The 21,801-nt window shown below is 42.4% G+C and overlaps 1 protein-coding gene across 2 annotated transcripts in view; it reads left to right on the top strand.

Annotated features, from left to right (window-relative positions):
• The window catches only part of ngfb (nerve growth factor b (beta polypeptide)), a 33,837-nt gene extending 15,583 nt beyond the window's left edge, over positions 1-18,254 (top strand). The window contains exons 2-3 of one of the 2 annotated variants that reach the window (XM_052075295.1): positions 11,321-11,450; positions 16,283-18,254. In XM_052075295.1, the coding sequence (XP_051931255.1) occupies positions 16,294-16,896 (603 nt within the window). In that variant the 5' untranslated portion in view covers positions 11,321-11,450; positions 16,283-16,293 and the 3' untranslated portion in view covers positions 16,897-18,254. Of the gene's footprint in view, positions 1-11,317; positions 11,451-16,282 lie in introns of both variants that reach the window. The other variant, XM_052075296.1, reaches the window with a different exon arrangement.
• Positions 18,255-21,801: the final 3,547 nt, after the last annotated feature.

Here is a 21,801-nt window from a genome sequence, read left to right as displayed (position 1 = left end):
AAATGTGCAACTTTGACATTTTTGGTACTGAGCCAAATGGGGATTTTGTATTATTATTATTATTTTTGATGGTGTTTGGTGGAGTTTAAACACCCCACCCATTGTCATTCTAGGGTGGTGGCAGAACAAGTTAGCATCGATGACGTGTTATGTATTTGCTCCCTTTATCCAAGTGTCGGCAAAACCATCAAAGCATAGTATCTCGTTTAATGACACATTTGCTGTATGACAGGGCGTGCGTGTCCAGTTGAACACAAAATTGCACGTTTTATTTGACAACCCAGCAATGTTTTGAGGGCAGAGAAACAACCACAAAATAGAACACAAAGTCTATGTTGCAGATCTAACAAATCTGAGTTATGAAAACATGGAAGACAACCATTCATCCATTCATTCATCCATTCCGTTTATCCTCACAAAGGTCATAAGGGTGCTGGAGCCTATCCCAGCTGTCTTTGGGCTGGAGGCAAGGGACACCCTGAACCGGTTGCCAGGGCACACATAGACAAATAACCATTCGCACTCACACTCACACCCAAGAACAATTTCAATCATTCCATGAACCTCCCAAGCTTGTTTTTGGAATGTGGGAGGAAACCGGAGTACCCGCAGAAACCCCACATAGGCATAGGGAGAACATGCAAACTCTACAGAGAAATAATAAGAAAACCTATTTTTGTCTCACAATGGAGAAATTCACAATTTACAGCAGCAACGTTATGAAAGGACGAAAGGCCGGAACCGCAATCGAACCCTGCACCTCTGCACTGTGAATGTTCTTCTGATGGCAGTGCGGGTACCCACAGCGGCTCCTCTCTCTACTGAGGAAAGACATTTCATCTGTGCTGTATGTTGCACATAGAACACATTTGACAATAAAGTTGACATGAACATGAAGACAACATTGTTTTGATCAGAGAAGAAGACAACAGCAGCCTCAGTCTGTCACTGAGACAGACCCAACACAGCAGACGCTATCAAGGACTTTTGAATACTTTATTCTTCTCACATTTAATAGCACTCTCCTTAGTTTGTAAGGTTAAATTTAGATGTTATATGCACATGTGTAAATGGTTTCCTACATCCTTCGTTTTCCTCCCACATTCCAAAAACATGCATGGCAGGCTGATTGAACCCTCTGAATGAGGGGTGTCAAAATCATTTCACATTGTGGGCCACATACAGCCTCGGTAGATGTGAAGTGGGCTGGACTATTAAAATTACACCATACTCTGCTATAAATAACCAAAATAGGATGTCTTTCCTTTGTTTTGGTCTAATGAAGCACAAGATTGTACTTCTTCTACTCTGATCAAAACAGCGTGTCCCCTAGCAGATACTCCATTAATTGCACCTTTTTAAAAATATTCATTCCGTGTCTTTTATGCATATTTTCACTTTTAAATGATCCTGCGGGCCGGATCGAACCTCCTTGGGAGCCGGTTCCAGCCCGCGGGCCATATGTTTGATGGCCCAGCGCTAAATTGTCCCTTGGTGTGAGTGGGATCGTGGATGGTTGTTCGTCTCTGTGTGCCCTGCAGTTGGCTGGCAACCAGTTCAGGGTGTCCCCCGCCTACTTCCCGAAGACAGCTGGGATAGGCTCCATCTCCCTCCGCAACATTTGTGAGGACAAGCGGATCGTAAAATGGATAGATGGATAACTACATGACTGTACATTTTTATTTTATTAGAATACTCAATTATTCAAAAGAATTTTCAGTAGGCTATCCGAGTACCAAAATATTTGATCACTCCAGCCCTTCGTCAAACTGAAAGGTGTTTCTTTTTGGATACTGTAGCTGTCACTCACGACTCCATTCGCCTCCGAGCTCAATGCTGGTGCACGGCCCAGTCTTGTGAATTCTTGTAACTCGCCGAGTCGAGAAGCAACTGCTGACTGGACGTTTTTCTTTCTCTTGACTAAACCACTAAGTCGTTTTCGCATCAGACGTCTGTTCTCTATGAGCGACCTTCCACCATCATTAAAGAGGCCAACACAAGTAGCGGACACAAGATTTACATATCACTAAATTCCTCACTAACTATAATTCACTGAGAAATTAGCTCAAATAACACATTAGAAAGGCTCCCTTTGCTTTCCCTTTCAGGGGCACATTTGGGTTGAATAAAGTTTTTTTTTTTTTTCAGAGTAGCTGTTAAAAAAGTGCACGCTTAACACAAAACCGTGTTTGGACGGAAGACTGACACATGATTGCAGCCAGTGGCGTGCGGTGAGGTTCATGGTTGGTGAGGCACCGACTCCTTTAGTGTCAGATTTACAAATGTATCAACCAAAAACAGTAGCTTATTCAATTGGCTACTGGTTATTTCATATCCAAAATTTGACCCCATGGGTAAAAATACAATATTTTATTGTATTTTTCTTAGACTAATTTATTTTGTTATAAGATTTTGACAGCCTCTGCAGTTTGGTGTCATCAAAATGTTGTGACATGTCATTAAATTTTGTACAGTCGACCAAACCGAGGAAAGCTAGCTCACAAAATGATCAAACCTAGCTTTCATCTGAACACTGATGTTGACCATAATCTTGTCGAACATTAGTTTTCTCTCCTCTCTGACCGACTGATTTCTTCCACTGTTGTTTCGGCCAAGTGTGCTGCATTTCTGCTCAAATCGCTCATACAGTGTGTTAAAGTCCCGTCTCATGCGTTCAACAACTCCGATGGTGTCGTGGGTTCGCGCACAACAATATCCAATGTCCATGACTTTGTTTTGCAGCACTCTAAAAAGTGCATCAGTTTCACTGAAAATGCCCTCATATGCCATCATTAAAAAGCATGTCGATGCTTCTGACAGCCATCGATCATATCCAGTGACCATCATTTGAGTATCATTGTCCCAGCGATCTGGATCATAGGTTTGCGCTACTAGTTTTTTAACACAGCTGTTTTCTCCAACACTTCCAAGACATACGCAGCTACAGCAGGGGCTCACCTATCATCACTTACATCATCAAATCCTAAAAACGCTTCCACCACCACAGTCCACTTCACTTTTGGCAACATAGCGCAAAATAACAGATCTGTGCTTTGTTTGTGATATCCGTAGTCTCGTCCAACTCTATGGAAACAAATGGGGCAGCATTGATCTCCCTTTTTAGATCATTTATTATCACATCACCGAAAGCTTCAATTATATCGTTCTGTATTCTATTGGACAAGCCAGAAAGCACACTGGATGAGTCCAAATGTCTAGCTAACCTCTCATCTTTCTCATCAAAAGCAAGTGATACTTCTACATAATCGCCACGATTAGAAGAGCTTGCCCTCTCGTCGTGACCACAAAATGCCAACTCCCGTTTAGCGAAAAAGCAGGTTGCATGAATGAGGTCTTTCACAATCTCTCGCTTTTCCCTTACCTTGGCATTGCGGATGCTAACGTTGAACCTCCACTGTTCGTTCAATGCCAACGAACAGTGGAATTGAGAATTGAGAACATAGAGAACAAATCGATCCTTGCGCTTTTTATATCACAATATCGAGACAAATTGAGAACAAAAGGCAGGGAAAACCGTAAAGACGGGTTTTCGAAGGACAGCCACATCACCGTTCTTTTCGGCTTTACCACTCCGTTTGAAAAGTTGTCCGGGCTGTCCCGTAGTTTGAAGCAAACCTTTTCACTCCGGCGTTGGTCTACCTGTGTTAATCACGTCCACTTTTGACTGAAAGTCCAGTTTTGAGAAGTTTTTAAGCTTCGATATATAATCCTTTTCTTCCATTTTGGCTGTCCGACGTAGCAAATTTAAAAAAGGATCGCACTTGACTCGCCTGGCGCCTCTGCACAGAAGAAGAGCGCAACGTACCTGTTTGCTCACGTACGCCTTCTTAATTGCGGCAGAGAACGATCTGCCGCAACCTATGCCTTTTCACTGCGGTTTTATTTCCCATCAGCAAATCTAAATATGTCACAAAAAAACATTAAACTTTAATGGTTTAAAAACATTAGCCAGACTTAGGAAAAGAAGATCAAATAAATGTATCTGCAAATGTTATATTGCTGATGTGCAGATGTACGGCAAGCAGGACGTGCCAGTTGCATGTATCAACCCAGTTTGTGATGATTGCGCAATGCAATGCGCGTTGAGAGGTGTGGCACTGCCTCACCTGCCTCCCCTGACCGCACGTCCCTGGTTGCAGCTAGTTATATTTCAAAAAAATTAGCATGAATTAAAGGTTCATTAAAAGAAGCATCATTAAAAGAAACTATCTTTATGAAACATTCAACTTATGTTAGCGCGTCGACCTCACAGTGCGTAGGTGAGGCATTGAACATTGAACATTGCCTGAAATGTTCAATTCCATCTCCGGCCTCCCTGTATGGAGTTTGCATTGTCTCCTTGGGCCTGCGTGGGTTTTATACAGGTACTCCGGTTTACTCCCACATTCAAAAATCATGCTTGTCAGGCTGATTGAACACTCTAATTTGTTCCTCGGTGTGAGTGTTAGCGCGGATGGTTGTTCGCCTCTGTGTGCCCTGCAATTGGTTGGCAACAGGTTCAGGGTGTCCCCCGCCTACTGCCCGAAGATGGCTGGGATAGGCTACAGCACGCCCCGCGATCCTTGTGAGGATAAAGCGAAATGGAAAATGGATGGATAATGACATCCATAAACTTATTAGAAGTGATTGTATTAAGCACCTCATGGGTGCCATTCAACTTCCTTTTCCTGGTGGGTCTCATTTGTCTAATTGCAGCTTCTTCGGGCATCTCTACTCTGTTTACATGCTAGCACTTCTCATGAGAAATTCCATCAAGGAGGGAGGAGACTGACGAGGAGGAGGTAGAAATGTTTTAGGGTCATTAGACGATCACTCCTCAATGTCATAATTTGTTGCAGGAGTCTGCTCAAGATTACCTCATATCATTGACACGTGTCACAAATGTACCGTCTGCTTGTCAGAATTATTCTCACCACAAATGTCCACTTTGTGCTTTATGTCCCAAGTGGAATTAAATTAAAGTCAAATATCAACACGGTTATGCTTTGCCAGTTTGCAGATGCAAAGACAAACGCGATCTGTCCCTAGTGCGTCTGCCCTGCCCCCATCATCCCCATTGCCTGCAGTGTCTATTCGGAAGGATATGTAAATAGATCATAAATGCAGATTCACTACTCTCAAAGAGTGGACGATACTAAAATGCATTTAAACCTTAACAGGTTAACTCAATGTGACCTTCTCTAAGCTTTTGAATGCATATGTCCAATTGTTAAATGCTTCAGTACTTTTTGCACAAGTTGCTGTTCCCTAACAGGGACCTTCATGACAAAATACCAAACAGGCGTTTGACTCTTGAATCTGCCAATAAATGTCCTGGTTCAATTAGAGCCGGTGTTTAAACAGTCATCCTCATCATGCTGTTCACATCTAGATGACACCTACGCCTAGATGATTACCACGAACCTTAGAAGCAGGTTTGGTTCAATGTCGTAACCACGAGTCGGTTAATCAAGTCTTCTTGGGTTCAAGTACTGTGCCAAATATAACAACACACGCAGCAAAATACATATTTTCAAACTAAAGTAACAAAAATGTTCAAGACATTACACAAACATATAATGCAAGTATTTTGTTTAAGGTCTAGCTCGTTCATATGTCACCATCGAGGGGGTGCAAGCCTTTCGCAAATGATATAGCTGATGTCTCTCGATTTCAGTTAATACCGCTGTTAAGATCGTCGATGTTCTATCCTCGCACTTCATTGCGCCTTTAAGACAATCGAGACGCTCCTCATATGGTGGTGTGAGAACACGTTGCAGGTTACATTCAAAGTTGTGAGGAGCAAGCATTTTCATGACCCATGACGGAACTAACATTGCCAGACTCGCCGTCGGCAAAGGGGAAGCCACCGGCGGCCATATTGCCACCCTCAAAGTTTGCCAAACTTGATTATATAGATTTTTTTTTTCCGTTGCATTTTCTGTTTCTATGGCAAAAATGCCACCGCGTATGGCATGCGGTTGTACCACTATTCAAAAATGAGTCATCAAAATCTAGACAAGACATCAAATGGAACAGTGTAATTGCTTTTGTGCGATGCAACTCACACAAAAGCAACACGAGCCTCAAAGCTTTGCAACCTATGCCACAACCACACTATTCCATTCAATGTCTTGTCTCGACTTTGATGACCCATTTTGAATAGTCAGCTATGCAGAGGAGGAATGTGATTCTGCTACAGTGAAACTCCTTGACAACGAAGCCTACATGGGCGAAAATACCACCTAGTGTGAAAAAATCTTCATGCATGAACACCATTCCCACTTTCCTGCTGAAAAGAAAAACCCTATTGCGTTATACCAGGGGTGTCCAAACCTTTTGCCAAGGGGGCCAGATTTTATGTGGTAAAATGTCGGGGGGCCGACCTTGGCTGACATTCTTTACATTGGACAACAATATTGTTCAACAAATTTTAGTAAGCCAGTCTGTTTCACATTTCCATTTTTATTTTAATTTCAACAATCTTAAGAATTTCTTTTGGTTCATTTGAAACAGGTATATCACATTCATTCATTCATTCATTCATTCATTCATCTTCCGAGCCGCTTGATCCTCACTAGGGTCGCGGGGGGTGCTGGAGCCTATCCCAGCTGTCTTCGGGCAGTAGGCGGGGGACACCTTGAATCGGTTGCCAGCCAATCGCAGGGCACACAGAAACGAACAACCATTCGCACTCACACTCACACCTAGGGACAATTCAGAGTGTTCAATCAGCCTGCCACGCATGTTTTTGGAATGTGGGAGGAAACCGGAGCACCCGGAGAAAACCCACACAGGCCCGGGAAGAACATTCAAACTCCACACAGGGAGGCCGGAGCTGGAATCAAACCCGGTACCTCTGCACTGTGAAGCCGACGTGCTAACCACTGGACTACCGGGCCGCCCGGTATATCACATGCAACTGCTTATTCACTTGACTTTTTCTTAAACAGAAGTATCCTGAGTGCAAATTGATTGATTTGAAACATAAAATGTATCACCATGACTTTTCAATAGTCACAAAACCTTTGACTCGAACAACAGGGAAATGAACAAGCAATACACATATCCACAACTGCAAGGATCATTTGAAATATGACATATCAGTCAATATAAACACGGAGTGATGTCTTGTTAACTCGTGAGTGATGCCCCCTAGTGTCTAAATGCTATTTTTAGCATTCACTCATTTAGTGAATGCTATTACTCATTTAGCCACTAGAGGGAAGCAGTACTCTATGAAACATGACTCACCAGTCTACGAGACCTCAGTCAGTGCAACACGTGTTCCATTGCGCCCAACCTGCGGGCCAGACGGCACTGATTTTATGACAGGGGCCGAGGGCCGGATGAAATTCGACCGCGGGCCGGATTTGCCCCCCGGGCCGGACTTTGGACATTGGCTGCCATATACGAAATATTTTTCTCTGCTCTTGCAACGAGATTGACTATAACGAAGTCTTATCCAACAGCGACCTCTACTGCTTCGCTCGGAAATGGCAACAACAACCACCACAATGGTTTACACATGTGCAGTAGTCCAGAAAGTATTTGTTATTGTTCGTTTCAGACGCAACAAGAACATTGGATTGCTAAAATGGCTACAAAACGGACCGTTGGATGTCATGCAGCTAAGACAAGAGGCGCTCTGACGCTGGAAGAGAGGGTAAAAGTGATCAAAATGAAAGACGGAAGCAAAATAAAAGACATTATCCAAGAAATTGATGTAAGTAAAAGTGAATGCTGATCGTAAATTTTGCAATTTCTTTCCCTTTTTTTCTTTCTACACTGACTATATTAAGTGTCAAATACCGTATTTTCACGACTATTCGACGCATCGTACTAATGGCCGCAGTTTCATTAATGCGTGACATTTCTGTATTTTACACATACACAGGACGCATCGTACGAATAGCCTCAGTTTTACAGTGGTAAAACATACGCCACCTTAAACATGCGCGCACTCTAACACGTTAGCTTGAAGCATACGGTAGCATGCCAAGACATACAGATAAGATAAAAACACGTTTTTACAAAGGCAACGAAAGCAGAACTGAGTTCGGGTGTATTTTATTTAGCCATCGTACAATGTTCTCACGTTTTTCGATCAATCATCACCCAGAAATCCATCAAAGTCCTCATCCTCTGTATCAGAAGCAGAGGACTGCACATCTCAGTTGTCATTGAATGCATCACATGCTAGTGTGAGTTGCTACGCATTGCCGAGCGGAAAGAAGGAGTAGCAACAGCAAAGTCAACATTTCTCTCGTGTGAAGCTTTCCCACATTTGAAAATAAAGAACAGAGCGAAACATGGTGGCAGCGCGTGTGTGTGTAGAAAGAATTGAACGCCGCGTTCCCTCTCGTTGTTGCGTATTGTGGCGTAACTCGCCAAGCGCTGCCTCTCACTCTTTGTAAAGTTGTGTTTGCCACCGATCATCCATTGTTCCCATGCCGTTTGCAACTTTACTTTGAACGCCCGGTTGATGCCAATGTCCAGCGGTTGGAGTTCTTTAGTCAAGCCTCCGGGAATAACGGCAAGCTCAGAGTTCATTTGCTTGACTTGTTTTTTCACCGCTGCTGTGAGATGGGCACGCATGCCAAAAGCATAACCGGTGGCTTTAAGTTTGAACTGAGCTTCATAGGCGTGTCTTTTTGTCGAATTTATTTTCAGGGGTTCTTAGAAACCAAAACCGGAGTTGTTTTGCAACAATGCACATTGCCACACGCTATACAAGTGTTGGTACTGGCTTGAGGCGTCCACTTACACGCCCACCCTTCACCATTGGCGGACTAGCTTGTCTGTCCTCTCTCTCCCTCTCCCTCTCCATATATGTATATATACACGCCCACCCTTCCCTGATTGGCCGACTTCTTTCACAGTCACTTCCGCCTTTTCTCTATATAAACAGCGTGTCGGCTGTCAGTCAGATTTTGGAACTCAGCGCATATAAAGGACGCTCCGCACCATAAGGCGTCCTGTCCATTTTGGAGAAAATTTAAGACTTTTAATGGCGCCTTATAGTCGTGAAAATACGGTAAGTGTATGCTCATACTTGAATTGAATTGAATAAAACTTTATTGTCAAATGTAGCACAGATGAAATTTCTTCCCTCTCAACATAAAACAACAGGAGCCGCTGCGGGTGTCCGCGCCGGCATCAAAGAACAGTTAACAAAAAATGACAAAATAATACAAGACAACACATGAGACGGAGACAATCGTGCAACCTTTTCGTTGAACAAAGCGGGGCTGTAAAAATGCTGCCTACTTCAGGCACAAGACACAAGCGCCCCGGGGATGTCCAGCAATGACAGTCAAATGGCGCAGACATTCCTCCCAATCCAAAAATGAGTGCTGGTACGCGTGTGCTGCCGAGAGCAACCACCAAGCATAGATTCTTCTTCTTTGACGAATGTCATGGCCAAAAATACTGAAAACAGTCCACACCAGGTCCACACGACCTAACAACAACACCATGGGACAAAAAAATAAATAAAAACAACAAATAATTATGCACTTTAAAGAGTACACATACGTTTTTGTGTGTGTGTGTGTGTGTGTGTGTGTGCGTGTGTGTGTGTGTGTGTGTGTGTGTGTGTGGGTGTGGGTGTGTTTACATCTGAGATCAAATTTGCTACAGTGAAAACCCCCTGTTCTGAAAAATGTCTTGCTGCAAACATGATTCCGTTGTAAAGGAGTTTCACAGTACTGTACTACATTTATTGGTCTATTACTCTCTACCCAAAAGCAAACAGGAAGTAATGTTGGGTCGGTCGTGAATGTTTCATTCAGAAAAATGAATTTTTTGAGCAGTGTTGGGAAAAATAGCTAATAACTCATTCAGTCCCAAAGACGTTTTTAAACGTATTTTCAGACTTGGTCTAGAATTGGCTGGTACTGAATGAGTTAAGTATAACGGCGTTACTAAAGGCCTTAATTTTTTTGTCAGATCCTCAGGGCCATGCAAGGCACCGCAATAAGACATTTCTGTGCCATGGCGCATTGTTAATGGTCATATAGATTTGCAGTCTGTTTACTCGGGGGCACGCAGTGGCTTACATTCCCCCGTCAGCTTGTCTCACTTTGCACTCGCCGAGGCAAGACGCCATACGATCGTGACAAACGATTGTTGTGGTCTGTCAACGGGTGTCGTGTGACGGGTGAATAAAAACATTCCGCCTTGCTCTTATAACAAAATGACACAACTACAGGGAAGAAGCATTATGATTGTGATGGATCATCAGCTGACGGTGTTTTGCGCCATGCCAAATCCATTATGCCGCTACGGTGGGCACCCATGTGAGCAAACGCACATGCATGGCGTCTGGTTTTGCAGCAGTGTCGAGCCGTGTATTTGGAAATTGAGCCTTCATCTGGGATTTACCGTACTTAATATGACATTCAAATTAAGAAAGGCATTTCACTTTTGTTTTCAAGCCAAAAGTAAACATGTCACCCAGCTGTGTATTTTCGTTCAGTTTTTTTTTTAATCTCTAATTCACCAATAGCATTGTCAAAGAAAAGGAATCTGGAGAACCAAGAGCAGCATTTTAAAACGGTACACACGAACCGCGATAGTGATGTTTCTGCTCTTAACACGCTCTAAAAGTGCGTTCAGACCTCCCTGTCTCAGGTCTCCCGGTAAGGTAGGCAGTTATTTCCTTTTCCCAAACTCTCTTGTTTTGTATCTGGTTTCATTTTCTGTTTCGTTCATTTTAGGGTCCACTATGGCTGTTGCTCATCATGTGGCACGCGTACATGCATGTGTATGCATGCATGTGTGGTAACCGGTCGAGCTCTGAAGGTTGGCTGCTTGAAAAGCAGGTCTTCATTAAAAAAAGATAGGGCACCCCTGCTTTAATACATAATACTCAGTGATTCATCCTCTTCAGCTGACACTGACAGCAGTGCTATTGAACTTGCCTATTCACTATGCGCTCAGGCCGAAGCAATTAAACAATTGCTTTGCCACCATTTGGTGGCATCTACATGTCAAGGAGAGTACGCCAAAGTGAGTTGAGACGTACATACATGGACAAAAAAATAATAAAACAAAAATGAAATAAAAATTCACAGTGTTGGAAAAAGTACAGCCAAGAGAAACGACTAAATGGAGGGAATACATCTTTGGGAATAAATGAATACAGTTTAATGGAACAAACCGTGCTTCTGATAATGTTGAGGCAAGCAGAGAGGCTAACCTGCTTTTGAGGCTTGGGTATGTTCACAATGTAAAAGTCCAGTCGCGATGCTAACAATGTGTTTATAGTATTTTTATGAGGGCACTAAAACAAATGTTCTGCCTTATGTCTCAGCAGGCGGGCCAAGGAGGTGAGGTGTGCTGGACGGGGTCCACATGGCAGGAGCCCCGAGCGCAGCACGCAGCTTCATTCGCTTCCTCTAGGTGCCACAGTGAGGCGCTACCGTTCCCGAGCGGACTCTGAAAAGGTTAAGCACGATGGACGCCGAGAAGCCAAAACACCCGTCCGTGTGTATCCTAAAAAAAAAAGACAATACCGCTCTGCTTACCTTGTAGGTATCGATCGACATGATAGCAGAGCTGGGTAGTTACAAGCTAAAGTGACTCCATTACAATTGTTAATAAGTAACTTTTTGGAGGAATTCTACTTGTCAGAGTACTTTTAATGCAACATACTTTTTACTTTTACTTGAGTATATTTTTATAAAGAAACAGTAATTTCACGTAGTAGCGTTACATTCCGCTCACTAATAGTAATTTTATCGACAGCTATTTAATATTGTTTCTGAGCTCCGGTTTGGTTCTTCTGACTTGTGTCACATGACTGTTCGAACAATCCAACGTAGCCAACTTGTGACGTTCGACTCAATTTCATCAGTCAAATAGAGCCTGATAGTGATGGATTTAAACTGAGACAATGAATTTAAGATTATTTATTTTGGCTTAATTTGCCTTTATCTATGTTGTATTTTACAGAATCTTATTTATTATTGTCATTGTTAAAGTGGTATTGTTGTGCTAGAGCTAAAGTTGCACATTCCTGTTTTTTCTCTTGTTAATGTTCATGCTATGATACTACTACTACTACTACTAATAATAATAATAATAATGATAATAATGATTAATAGTAATGCATATGATTTATATGACGCTTTTCTGGACAACTGCATGCCGGATATATTATAAATCAGAAGTAAGTCACCAATTTCTCAGTACTGAGTAAGTTTTTTTTTACTGAGTACTTATTCGTAATTCTTTGGAGGACTACTTTTCACCTTATTCATACATATATTGACATATTCAACATATTATATGCTATTCTAGCAGTACACATATTTGAACAAAATTTGGCCACTCTGTCCACCTCTGTATGATAGCAGTGAATCACAAAAGTGAAAGATGTGATTTTTTTTTTGCATAATAGCACCTCTCTGCTTAGGTGGGCCTGGATCTTTACACAGCCTCGCAAATGAGGGCACTCGATGGGTTTTGGTTTTTTTGGGGGGGGGAGGTGTAATTTAGTCCCACTGCCCACTCTCAGACACATTTTCAGAAATAGGCATACTGTATAACCAAACCGTTGTTTAATTAGGCCCACTAGAGACTCAACTTATTCCACACAATCCCTTAAAAAGTAAACATTGACATCATATGTCGCCTTGATGAATTTATTTTCCCCACCCCTGAAATCAGGCATTTTTAGCCACAAAGCCACATGTGCCACATCTGTTGATACCTTTGATGGAGGAAAAGTGTTGCACAATGTGTTCTTCATTGCACCCTGCATGAGACAAAATAAAGACCAAAAATTATGAAAAATTACAAAGCCGACATTTCACTTTACTTTGGTTTAATTCACTCGAGCGTGACCCCAGAGCGTCCTCACGTGTCACCTCGAATCACGTGAGGGGCTTTTGTTTAATTGGAATTGCCAACCGTTTGAATATCTACGTCGAAGGAGAGCCCCCACACCCTCCCCTTCCCGGGGGCAAAACATGGCGTAACAAACCTGCCTGACAGAGGAGCCCGCCGACGGCGCCGTCACGGGTGTCGACACGCCTGCTCGTTTCCTCGCTGCCCGTCAGTCCTAACAGAAGAAAAAAAATGAAAAATAATAAAAATAGTAGAAATGACACTTTGATGGAGGGTCAACACCGTCATTCAACACAACATTTGAATGGGAATGAAATTTATGCTGCATTTTGGTTGAGCTGATGATTATTCCAAGTTATGAAGCATAACTCAGTCACGTTCAATTACTGTAGTGCCACAAAGTGGTTGGAAAAAAAGCAGTCTTTCAATATGGATCTTTGTTGAGTTTGCCATTTCGGCCAATTTCTTGTATGGGAACTTGACTTGAAGAGGATTTTTCTGTTTGGGCCCACTCGGTCGCGGTGGCTCTGATTGTTGGTCTTTGGTGCAAAAAAATGAGAATATTTAACTGAGAGCCACTCAAACTTGCACAAACTCTGACATGTTAAGAGATGAGGCCACTGGAGCCTTCTGACGACGGGTTGCAAAGTTAAGGAAAATAACTCTGTCAGTGTTGTTTCCACGTTGACAATAGAAGGAAGTACTTACAGTACTTGTAAAAATGGAGGACATATGCATGCATGTTGATATGAGGGACACACTAACCAATCGCTTTCCGTGATCTTACTGTTGTCATAGTGTGTGCTGTACTCAAGAAAGTCACATCCAAAACCTTATTAATTCGACATCATGCCTGTCATTAAATGCAGCTGTCATAGATAGATATCATACCTGTCAACTCATACGGTTTAGCCATAGTTCATACGGATTTTGTGGTGAATCTTACGTATATGGCCGTATCGCACAAATTATACGGATTCTGAACATTTCCGGGGTTTATTTTTCACCAACTCCAAATGATTTGGAGTTGGTGAAAAAAGTAATGCAGGAATACAACTCTGAACACAGTAATGCCACTAAGTAGAATGATGATTAGACATTAACCAGACATTGTATTATGGAGATCTACAATAATTATAATTGAAAATTTTGTGGGGTTTTTTCTGCCGTTATTTTGACATATAAAATGCTTTGGTATGTTATAAGGATTTTTTTGCTCTTTATAAGGATTTTTTTACTAGTTTATACAGGTTGACAGGTATGAGATATAGATAAACACACAAACATTATTTCTTGTGAATAAAGAATTTTCTGACACGAATGGGCTGTGGAATAGTGGTTGAGAACCGCTGATATGTTGAATGTAAAAGTCTACACTGCCCTGTCCGACTTCCAGGTTTTTGTGAAATAAGAATGAGATCAGGATAAACCATTGAATATTTTTTTAACTCTAATTTGTAATTTGTTTGCATTCAAACTAATCTGATGTGAGAGTTCACACACATCTGCCACCATTAGAAGTGCCTTGGATTAACTCCAAATAAAGTACGCCTACTCTAACGTTTCCAGACATTTTTTTTTTGTCTTCTAGCATATGCCTGAGGGATTTGTGCTCATAGTAACTGCTCCTTGGAAAGCTTCAGAATTTACCTTTACTTTGCCTAAGTAGTCCATCGTAGAATAATAAGGTGCCGCTACCACTTCACTGTAAGTATGCCGTTCTTTTGGCGATAAGTTGTGTGTGCCCCAAATATATTTTTTGGAATAAATTTAGAAAACGTTCAATTATGCTTGCATCAGATCATAACACATTTTCCCACGTGCTTGACTGGTTTTCTTTGTAAGATAAATTTGTTTTCTGTCTTGCTACCTTATCTCATAGCTGAGACATACAAAGAAGACAGGAGATTGTTGTCACGTGTATTAAACAGCTGGTACTCGCCAGAAATTTTTACAGCTCCTTCAATGTTGCTGTCGGCCTCTTGGTGGCCACTTTCTTTGTTGTCGTCTCGTAAATATTGGAGAGATGTCACTGGAGTGCCATATTTTCTCCACCGGATCACGACTCTCTTCATTTTGTTCCATGATATATTTGAATGTCCACAAAATTATTTTGCATCCTTGTCCAGAATATCCTTTAACTTGGGCCGTCTCGCCCATTTGGCAAGATAGGCAGATGCTAACTTATGCTCTTATTTTTAAATCAAAAGGATAGAAGAGTGAATTGAAATTAATATAAACAATTAAGTAAGAAAAGAAGAGCAATGTGAATTAATTACAAATCAGCGTCTCTGCCCAGACAGAGCTGCGGTTTACGCACTGTGCGTCACCTACAATCGAATTAACCTTTGATTACCTTGTTTACTTGCTGTTTGTTTCTGAATTTATGATGGTGTGAGATGTTTTATGAAAAGAAAATGATTCCATGATAGAGTAATACAATTAAGAAATTGTATTTTTAGTCAAAATATTTCACACAAAAGGACAATAAGAAATTGGAAATACATAAATGATTTAGCGTTACGCTAAAACAACAGTAACAGCCTCATTTGTTGTGAGGAAAACATGAAGCATGAGTAAATCTAAGACTATTAGAAGAATTAAAAATGTTCGTTACTGATTTAAGTTACAGAGCATAAAAAAGGCGAGCAAAGGAAAAAGTGGGAGAAAAAGCTTTTGCTCCTTTTGGTTTGCACATTTAGATGTCACAAATGCAAGTGACTCGGGATTTCTTTGACGGTAACAAAACAGTCAGGAAATTGAGTTTACCATTTTATATTTTTGAGGGGTTATTAATTTAAATAATGGTAATATTAAAAACTCAGATTGAACACTCTAAATTGTCCCTAGGTGTGAGTGTGAGTGCGAATGGTTGTTCGTTTCTGTGTGCCCTGCGATTGGCTGGCAACCGATTCAAGGTGTCCCCCGCCTACTGCCCGAAGACAGCTGGGATAGGCTCCAGCACCCCCCGCGACCCTAGTGAGGATCAAGCGGCTCGGAAGATGAATGAATGAATAAAAACTCAACTTCTTTTGTAAGCAAATGTAAATCAATGCTCGCCAATCTCGGATAGGGTGCCAAATTGGTTTGGGCCATGATTTAAAAACAATGACATCTGCTCACAAGTCAGGCGAGGAAATCGCTCCACCATTAAGCAACTCTATTATAGGAAGTATGCTTTTAAATAAATAAATATATCGATAAATAAAATAGGTAGATCATTTGGACTTGACAAATCTATAAACAGCTTGCACGCCGAAAAAGTGTGTGCGCCCCTATTGGGTCACATTATAAGTGTCCAAAGTTTTGAAATGATAAATGTCGTCTTTTTTACATCACAAAAAAGAGGCATTTGAACTGGGGTGTGTAAACATTGTATATTTTTATTGAGTGGATTTTACTAAGAATACATAACTGCTCCCCACAGGCGGTGTGCCCATGAGGTCGTCTATGCTGGTCCTGTTGCTTTTCTTCAGTGCCCAGGCTGTAGCCTCCATTGGGGAGGACCCGGGCGCTGCAGCCCCCAGCACACAGCGTCGGGACTCAGGCGCTGTCACCGCCGCCCCTCGAGTGGACCCAAAACTCTTCAGCAGGCGGCGCAGGCTCTCCCCCAGGGTGCTGTTCAGTGCCCAGCTGCCCGATGCCGAGCCAACAGGGTCCCATGGCCAGCACAGGAGCCGGCGGCGAGCGGGCCAACCCCAACACCGAGGCGTGTACTCCGTGTGCGAGAGCGTCAGCGTGTGGGTGGGCAACAAGACCAAGGCCACGGACATTTCGGGCAACGAAGTGACAGTGCTGCCTGATGTCAACATTAACAATGTCAACAAGAAACAGTACTTCTTCGAGACTACGTGTCACAGCTCACACGAGGGCAACTCGGGCTGCCTGGGCATCGACGCCCGACACTGGAACTCCCGCTGCACCAACTCACACACGTTTGTGCGGGCGTTGACGTCTTCTCAGAACCTGGTGGCCTGGAGGCTCATACGCATCAACGTGGCCTGCGTGTGTGTGCTCAGCCGCAAGTCGTGGCGGCAGTAATAAATGTATATATACATATATATATATATATATATATATATATATATATATATATATATATATGACTTCTGCACAGAGTAAATTATTAGTATTATGCCAAAGTACGGGGACTGCATGAACTGTGTATAACGGCAGGCCTGGGTCAAAGACTATATTACGCTTATGAAGAAAAATGCTAAGTCCACAAAGAGAAGAAAGAAAATCCATTTGCCGCAATATGGATATGCATGTGTGTGTACTGTATATCTCAAATCACTTCAACATCTTTGCATGAATATGCTTCCTCCTATGATCCACAATAATCCCTTCAGTGTCATTTCTAATTCATCTTACAACAATACCTTTAAAAAACTTGCAGATAATTTGATTCCGGCAGAATACCAAAAAAAAAAAAAAACATGGAGTAAGGACTCTTGAACTTTAGTTAACAACCCTGGCTGAATTTAGCCCCTCTTTTTACATCAATCGAGATGTATCACTTCAACACAATTCCTTGACAACAATTACATAAAATGCCAAAATACACTGCAAAGCAGCAAGTAGGTGAGTTTTTCGCTTAATTTGAAAAAGTAGGTTAAAAGGAAAAGGTAACCTCCTGGGTGATTATGCTATTAGCATAATGTTATAAAAGAAGAAGTGACTTTTGGCTTTGTTCATGGTTTAAACTATAAATATAACACAATTTCATACCATATCAAATTTAATGCACCACGTTGCTGAATGCAAATTCCCACCCCACAATTCTGACGCCACAATTTGCCAAAATTCAGAACATCTCAATCAAAGAGACATTTTCAGAAATCCTCAGCTCACTAACGATTGACTGGATTGTTTAATTTTGTACTTGGTGAGTGGGCAGGTACTCCAGAGACACGACTATTTGTGTATTAACATTGAAAAAGTATTTTTTTTATTCCACAATATGTCCCCATTATGACCCCGGCTTCACTTATTTCAGACATGCAAAAACACACTGTTGGACTACAATTTCCATTAAAAACAGGGGGACATGATTACACAAGGAAATCTACAGACTGTCGCTCTGTGGAAAAATTGCAATTATCCAAATATTTCAAATGTCGTTCAATCCGCTGGCTTCAAGATAACAGGGTATGAATAATTCCAATAATTTAATAACAGATAATCTCATGAAAGAATAACATGCAGCTGAAGTGAACACAGCTTTCCTCCAAACAGCGGGTTTAAACTTGTCAAAGAGGCTGCTAAGCAGACAGCACTGCCCTCAACATAACAACACAATTATACTAGAAGTATCCTGTTTTTTTTGTTACTTGGCCCAGGTCTGGGGAATCCATGTTGAAAATAGTGTTTATTATTTATTAAACATGTACCTTATACATTTTGTGTTGGAATTCAATCACACGGGCATCCTAATCACTTTATACAGGATGGGGGGGTGACTTCAATTTACTGCAATTTTACATCAATTTTTCCATATTTCAGAAGCATAAGAATAGGATTTCCTGTCAATTACAGCTTTGGCTGTAGTCGGTAATAATATGATGCACCATTCTTTTATTATTCTTATTAATCTACTATGATTATTATTATTAGTAGTAGTGGTAGTATTTTTTTTTAGAAGTGATTTTCAGCTAATCCAGTCTGAATCAATTAGTTTTTGTTGTTGTTACTCTTTGTTTGTTTTTGTTTTTTAGTAGTGAGCTTGTCAAATTTTCTGTTGCAGCTAAAACACTGAGTAATATCTGTGAAACGCATTCAAAACAAACAAACAAAAAGGCTACTGTTTGCAGAAGAATGTACTTGTTTGTTTTGTTTGCTTCTGGTGTTGTATAGCCAACCAAAATGAAACACTGACCTCTAGAGGACAAAGGGTGTAATAACGCCTTTTCGGACAACAATGCCGCTTACTGGTTTTCGGGGCGAAGCGAAGCCGCCTGTGACTTTACGATGTTGCCTATCGCTAAGCCTGCCTAACTCGAATACGGTACCTTCAACTCTCCCTGGCGTTTTCACCGCGTGTGGCAGGGGTGTCCAAACTTTTTCGTTTGAGGGCCACATACAGAAAAATGGAAGGATGAAAGGGCCACTTTTAAATTTAACTTTTTAAAACACCCTAAAAGTCAGTAAAGAAAGCAATTTCATATTATTTATATTGTCTCGTTAATTTTATCGGGTTTCCGTTGAAGGTGTTAAGGCAAATAGTTAACAACCGATTCGTTATGGTTTACAAAAACACGTAGAGGCGTCTGCTGAATGCCATCACCTCGCCTAAAATGGAAATTGAGTACATTCAGGCTTCGGGAGTAACGGGATACAAGTATTTACGTATTGAGGAGACAAAAAAAGTAACATTATTCCGTTCTGATTACAGAAAACTAAATGTGATCAGATTAGAGTTACATTTATTAACAATTTGGATTATTTCACAGGATTACATTTTCATTTTAGGGTTGACGTTCCCTTTTAAGGATCAAAGCTAACAGCTGCAACTTGGGTGAGTTTTGTGAAGAATTTATCAGAGACGATTTGTGTCTGGAGCAACCATCTCAGAAAAAAAAAACAAATCAATTACATGATGGTGGTTGCCAAAGGCCATTTCAGTATGTCAGATTCACAAAATGGTGGAAGAGCAGAGCAAGACAGAAACAACATTAATGCCCCCACATAGTTTCATAACAAATGTGGATGCTATGCAAACGAAACGTGAAAAGGCGTGACTATGAGAACGTCAAGTCTGACAATAAAACAAACGGTCTGATTCGGTTTCATTCATTCATTCATTCATCTTCCGTACCGCTTGATCCTCACTAGGGTCGCGGGGGGTGCTGGAGCTTATCCCAGCCGTCTCCGGGCAGTAGGCAGGGGACACCCTGAATCGGTTGCCAGCCAATCGCAGGGCACACATAGACGAACAACCGTCCATGCTCACACTCACACCTAGGGACAATTTAGAGTGTTCAATCAGCCTGCCATGCATATTTTTGGAATGTGGGAGGAAACCGGAGCACCCGGAGAAAACCCACGCAGGCCCGTGGAGAACATGCAAACTCCACACAGGGAGGCCGCAGCTGGAATCGAACCCGGTACCTCTGCACTGTGAAGCCGACGTGCTGGACTACCGGGGCCGCCCCCTGATTCGGTTTCGATTGCAGCAATTGTCAAGTCAACAACAAGTCAAGTCAACAGTATTTTAATCAATCAATTGTGATGGTAGTCATGCGACGAAACGAAGCAAAATGCCCCAATTTTGGCTAACGTGCAAAGATAATGAACGACTTTAAAAAGTGCTGCAAATCCCAACCAGTGTGACAGACAAAGACATAAGGTCGGTGCACAGGTGGACATGGGTCAGGACATATAAATAACACATACTATTGCATACTAATTCTTTGAAATTAAGTATACATAGGTGCAAAGTGCAATGTCCTTACTGTAAAAAGTTTTGAAAAAATAAAATAAAATCAGTGAGCGAATAAAGTCATGCAGGAATACGAACCTCATTACTTAAGGTGGTGGTAGGCTATGATTTATTTTGACCTATGCTGCCATCTACGGGCCAAACCGTAAACTTTACGCTTTTCCATTAGTCGTCTCAATGTGGATTTTAGCGCCACAACGCACTTTTTTTTACTAAACCCGGACGAGGGAATGACTGACAAATTACAAAAGCAGGTGTTCATATGACGATATTTTGAAATCCTCTAAGAAACCGGCATCCAAGTGTATCAACACATATCAATGCCAATGAGCATTTGTCTCTTCGCGTGCACATTGACAATGGGTGCTGCTGTAGCACGCGAGTGGTGGGCAGTGGCTCAATAAGTCTTGTGACGCTCACACCATCGACTCCCCTGGCAAACAAACGAGGTCGCTGTTTGCCGCCCACATGACATGAGTACAAGGTGGCACAAAGGCAGCCTAACCACGAGAAGGAAGCGCGTGGCGATCCCACTCCGGCCCCCACAGCGATGCCTCATAAGTCATCTTATTGGCATGGAGTGGCACGCCACATGCATATTGTATAGTACAGAAAACAGGTTCCAAAACACTTTCTTCGACTCTCCTGTACATTAAGTAGTAGTGTAGTGCTTAAAGTGGCGCTTTTATTTATTTGTGTGTGTGTGTGTGTGTGTGTGTGTGTGTGTGTGTGTGTGTGTGTGTGTGTGTGATGGGGGTTCGGGGGGGTACACCTTTGGCTGTACCAATTCGATGGTGGCGAAGTACCCACTGCTCAAAAGCAAGGAACCAAACCTTAATCGATCTTTGTGGAAGACATTTTTGTTCACAGGTTGATAAAGCATTTAAGATACCCCTCCGTGAGCCGTCACCTTACCGTGGTGGAGGGGTTTGCGTGTCCCAATGATCCTAGGAGCTAAGTTGTCTGGGGCTTTATGCCCTTGGCAGGGTCACCCATGGCAAACAGGTTCTAGGTGAGGGGCCAGACAAAGCATGGCTCATAGACCCTTATGATGACTACAATATATGGACCAAGGTTTCCCTTGCCCGGACGCGGGTCACCGGGGCCCCACTCTGGAGCCAGGCCTGGAGGTGGGGCTCGTTGGCAAGCGCCTGGTGGCCGGGCCTACACCCATGGGGCCCGGCCGGGCACAGCCCGAAGAGGCAACGTGGGTCCCCCTTCCCATGGGCTCACCACCCATGAGAGGGGCCAAAGGGGTTGGGTGCTATGTGAGCTGGGCGGCAGCCAAAGACGGGGACCCTGGCGGTCCGATCCTCGGCTGCAGAAGCTAGCTCTTGGGACATGGAATGTCACCTCTCTGGCAGGGAAGGAGCCCGAGCTGGTGTGTGAGGCAGAGAATTTCCGACTGGATATAGTCGGACTTGCCTCCACACACAGCTTGGGTTCTGGTACCAGTTCTCTCGAGAGGGGTTGGACTCTCTTCCACTCTGGAGTTGCTCACGGTG

Source organism: Hippocampus zosterae, chromosome 9 (genome assembly GCF_025434085.1).
Source record: "Hippocampus zosterae strain Florida chromosome 9, ASM2543408v3, whole genome shotgun sequence".
Classification (NCBI taxonomy): domain Eukaryota; kingdom Metazoa; phylum Chordata; class Actinopteri; order Syngnathiformes; family Syngnathidae; genus Hippocampus; species Hippocampus zosterae.
The sequence above is the reverse complement of the archived record's forward strand: the minus strand, read 5'-3'. Positions and strand labels throughout refer to the sequence as shown.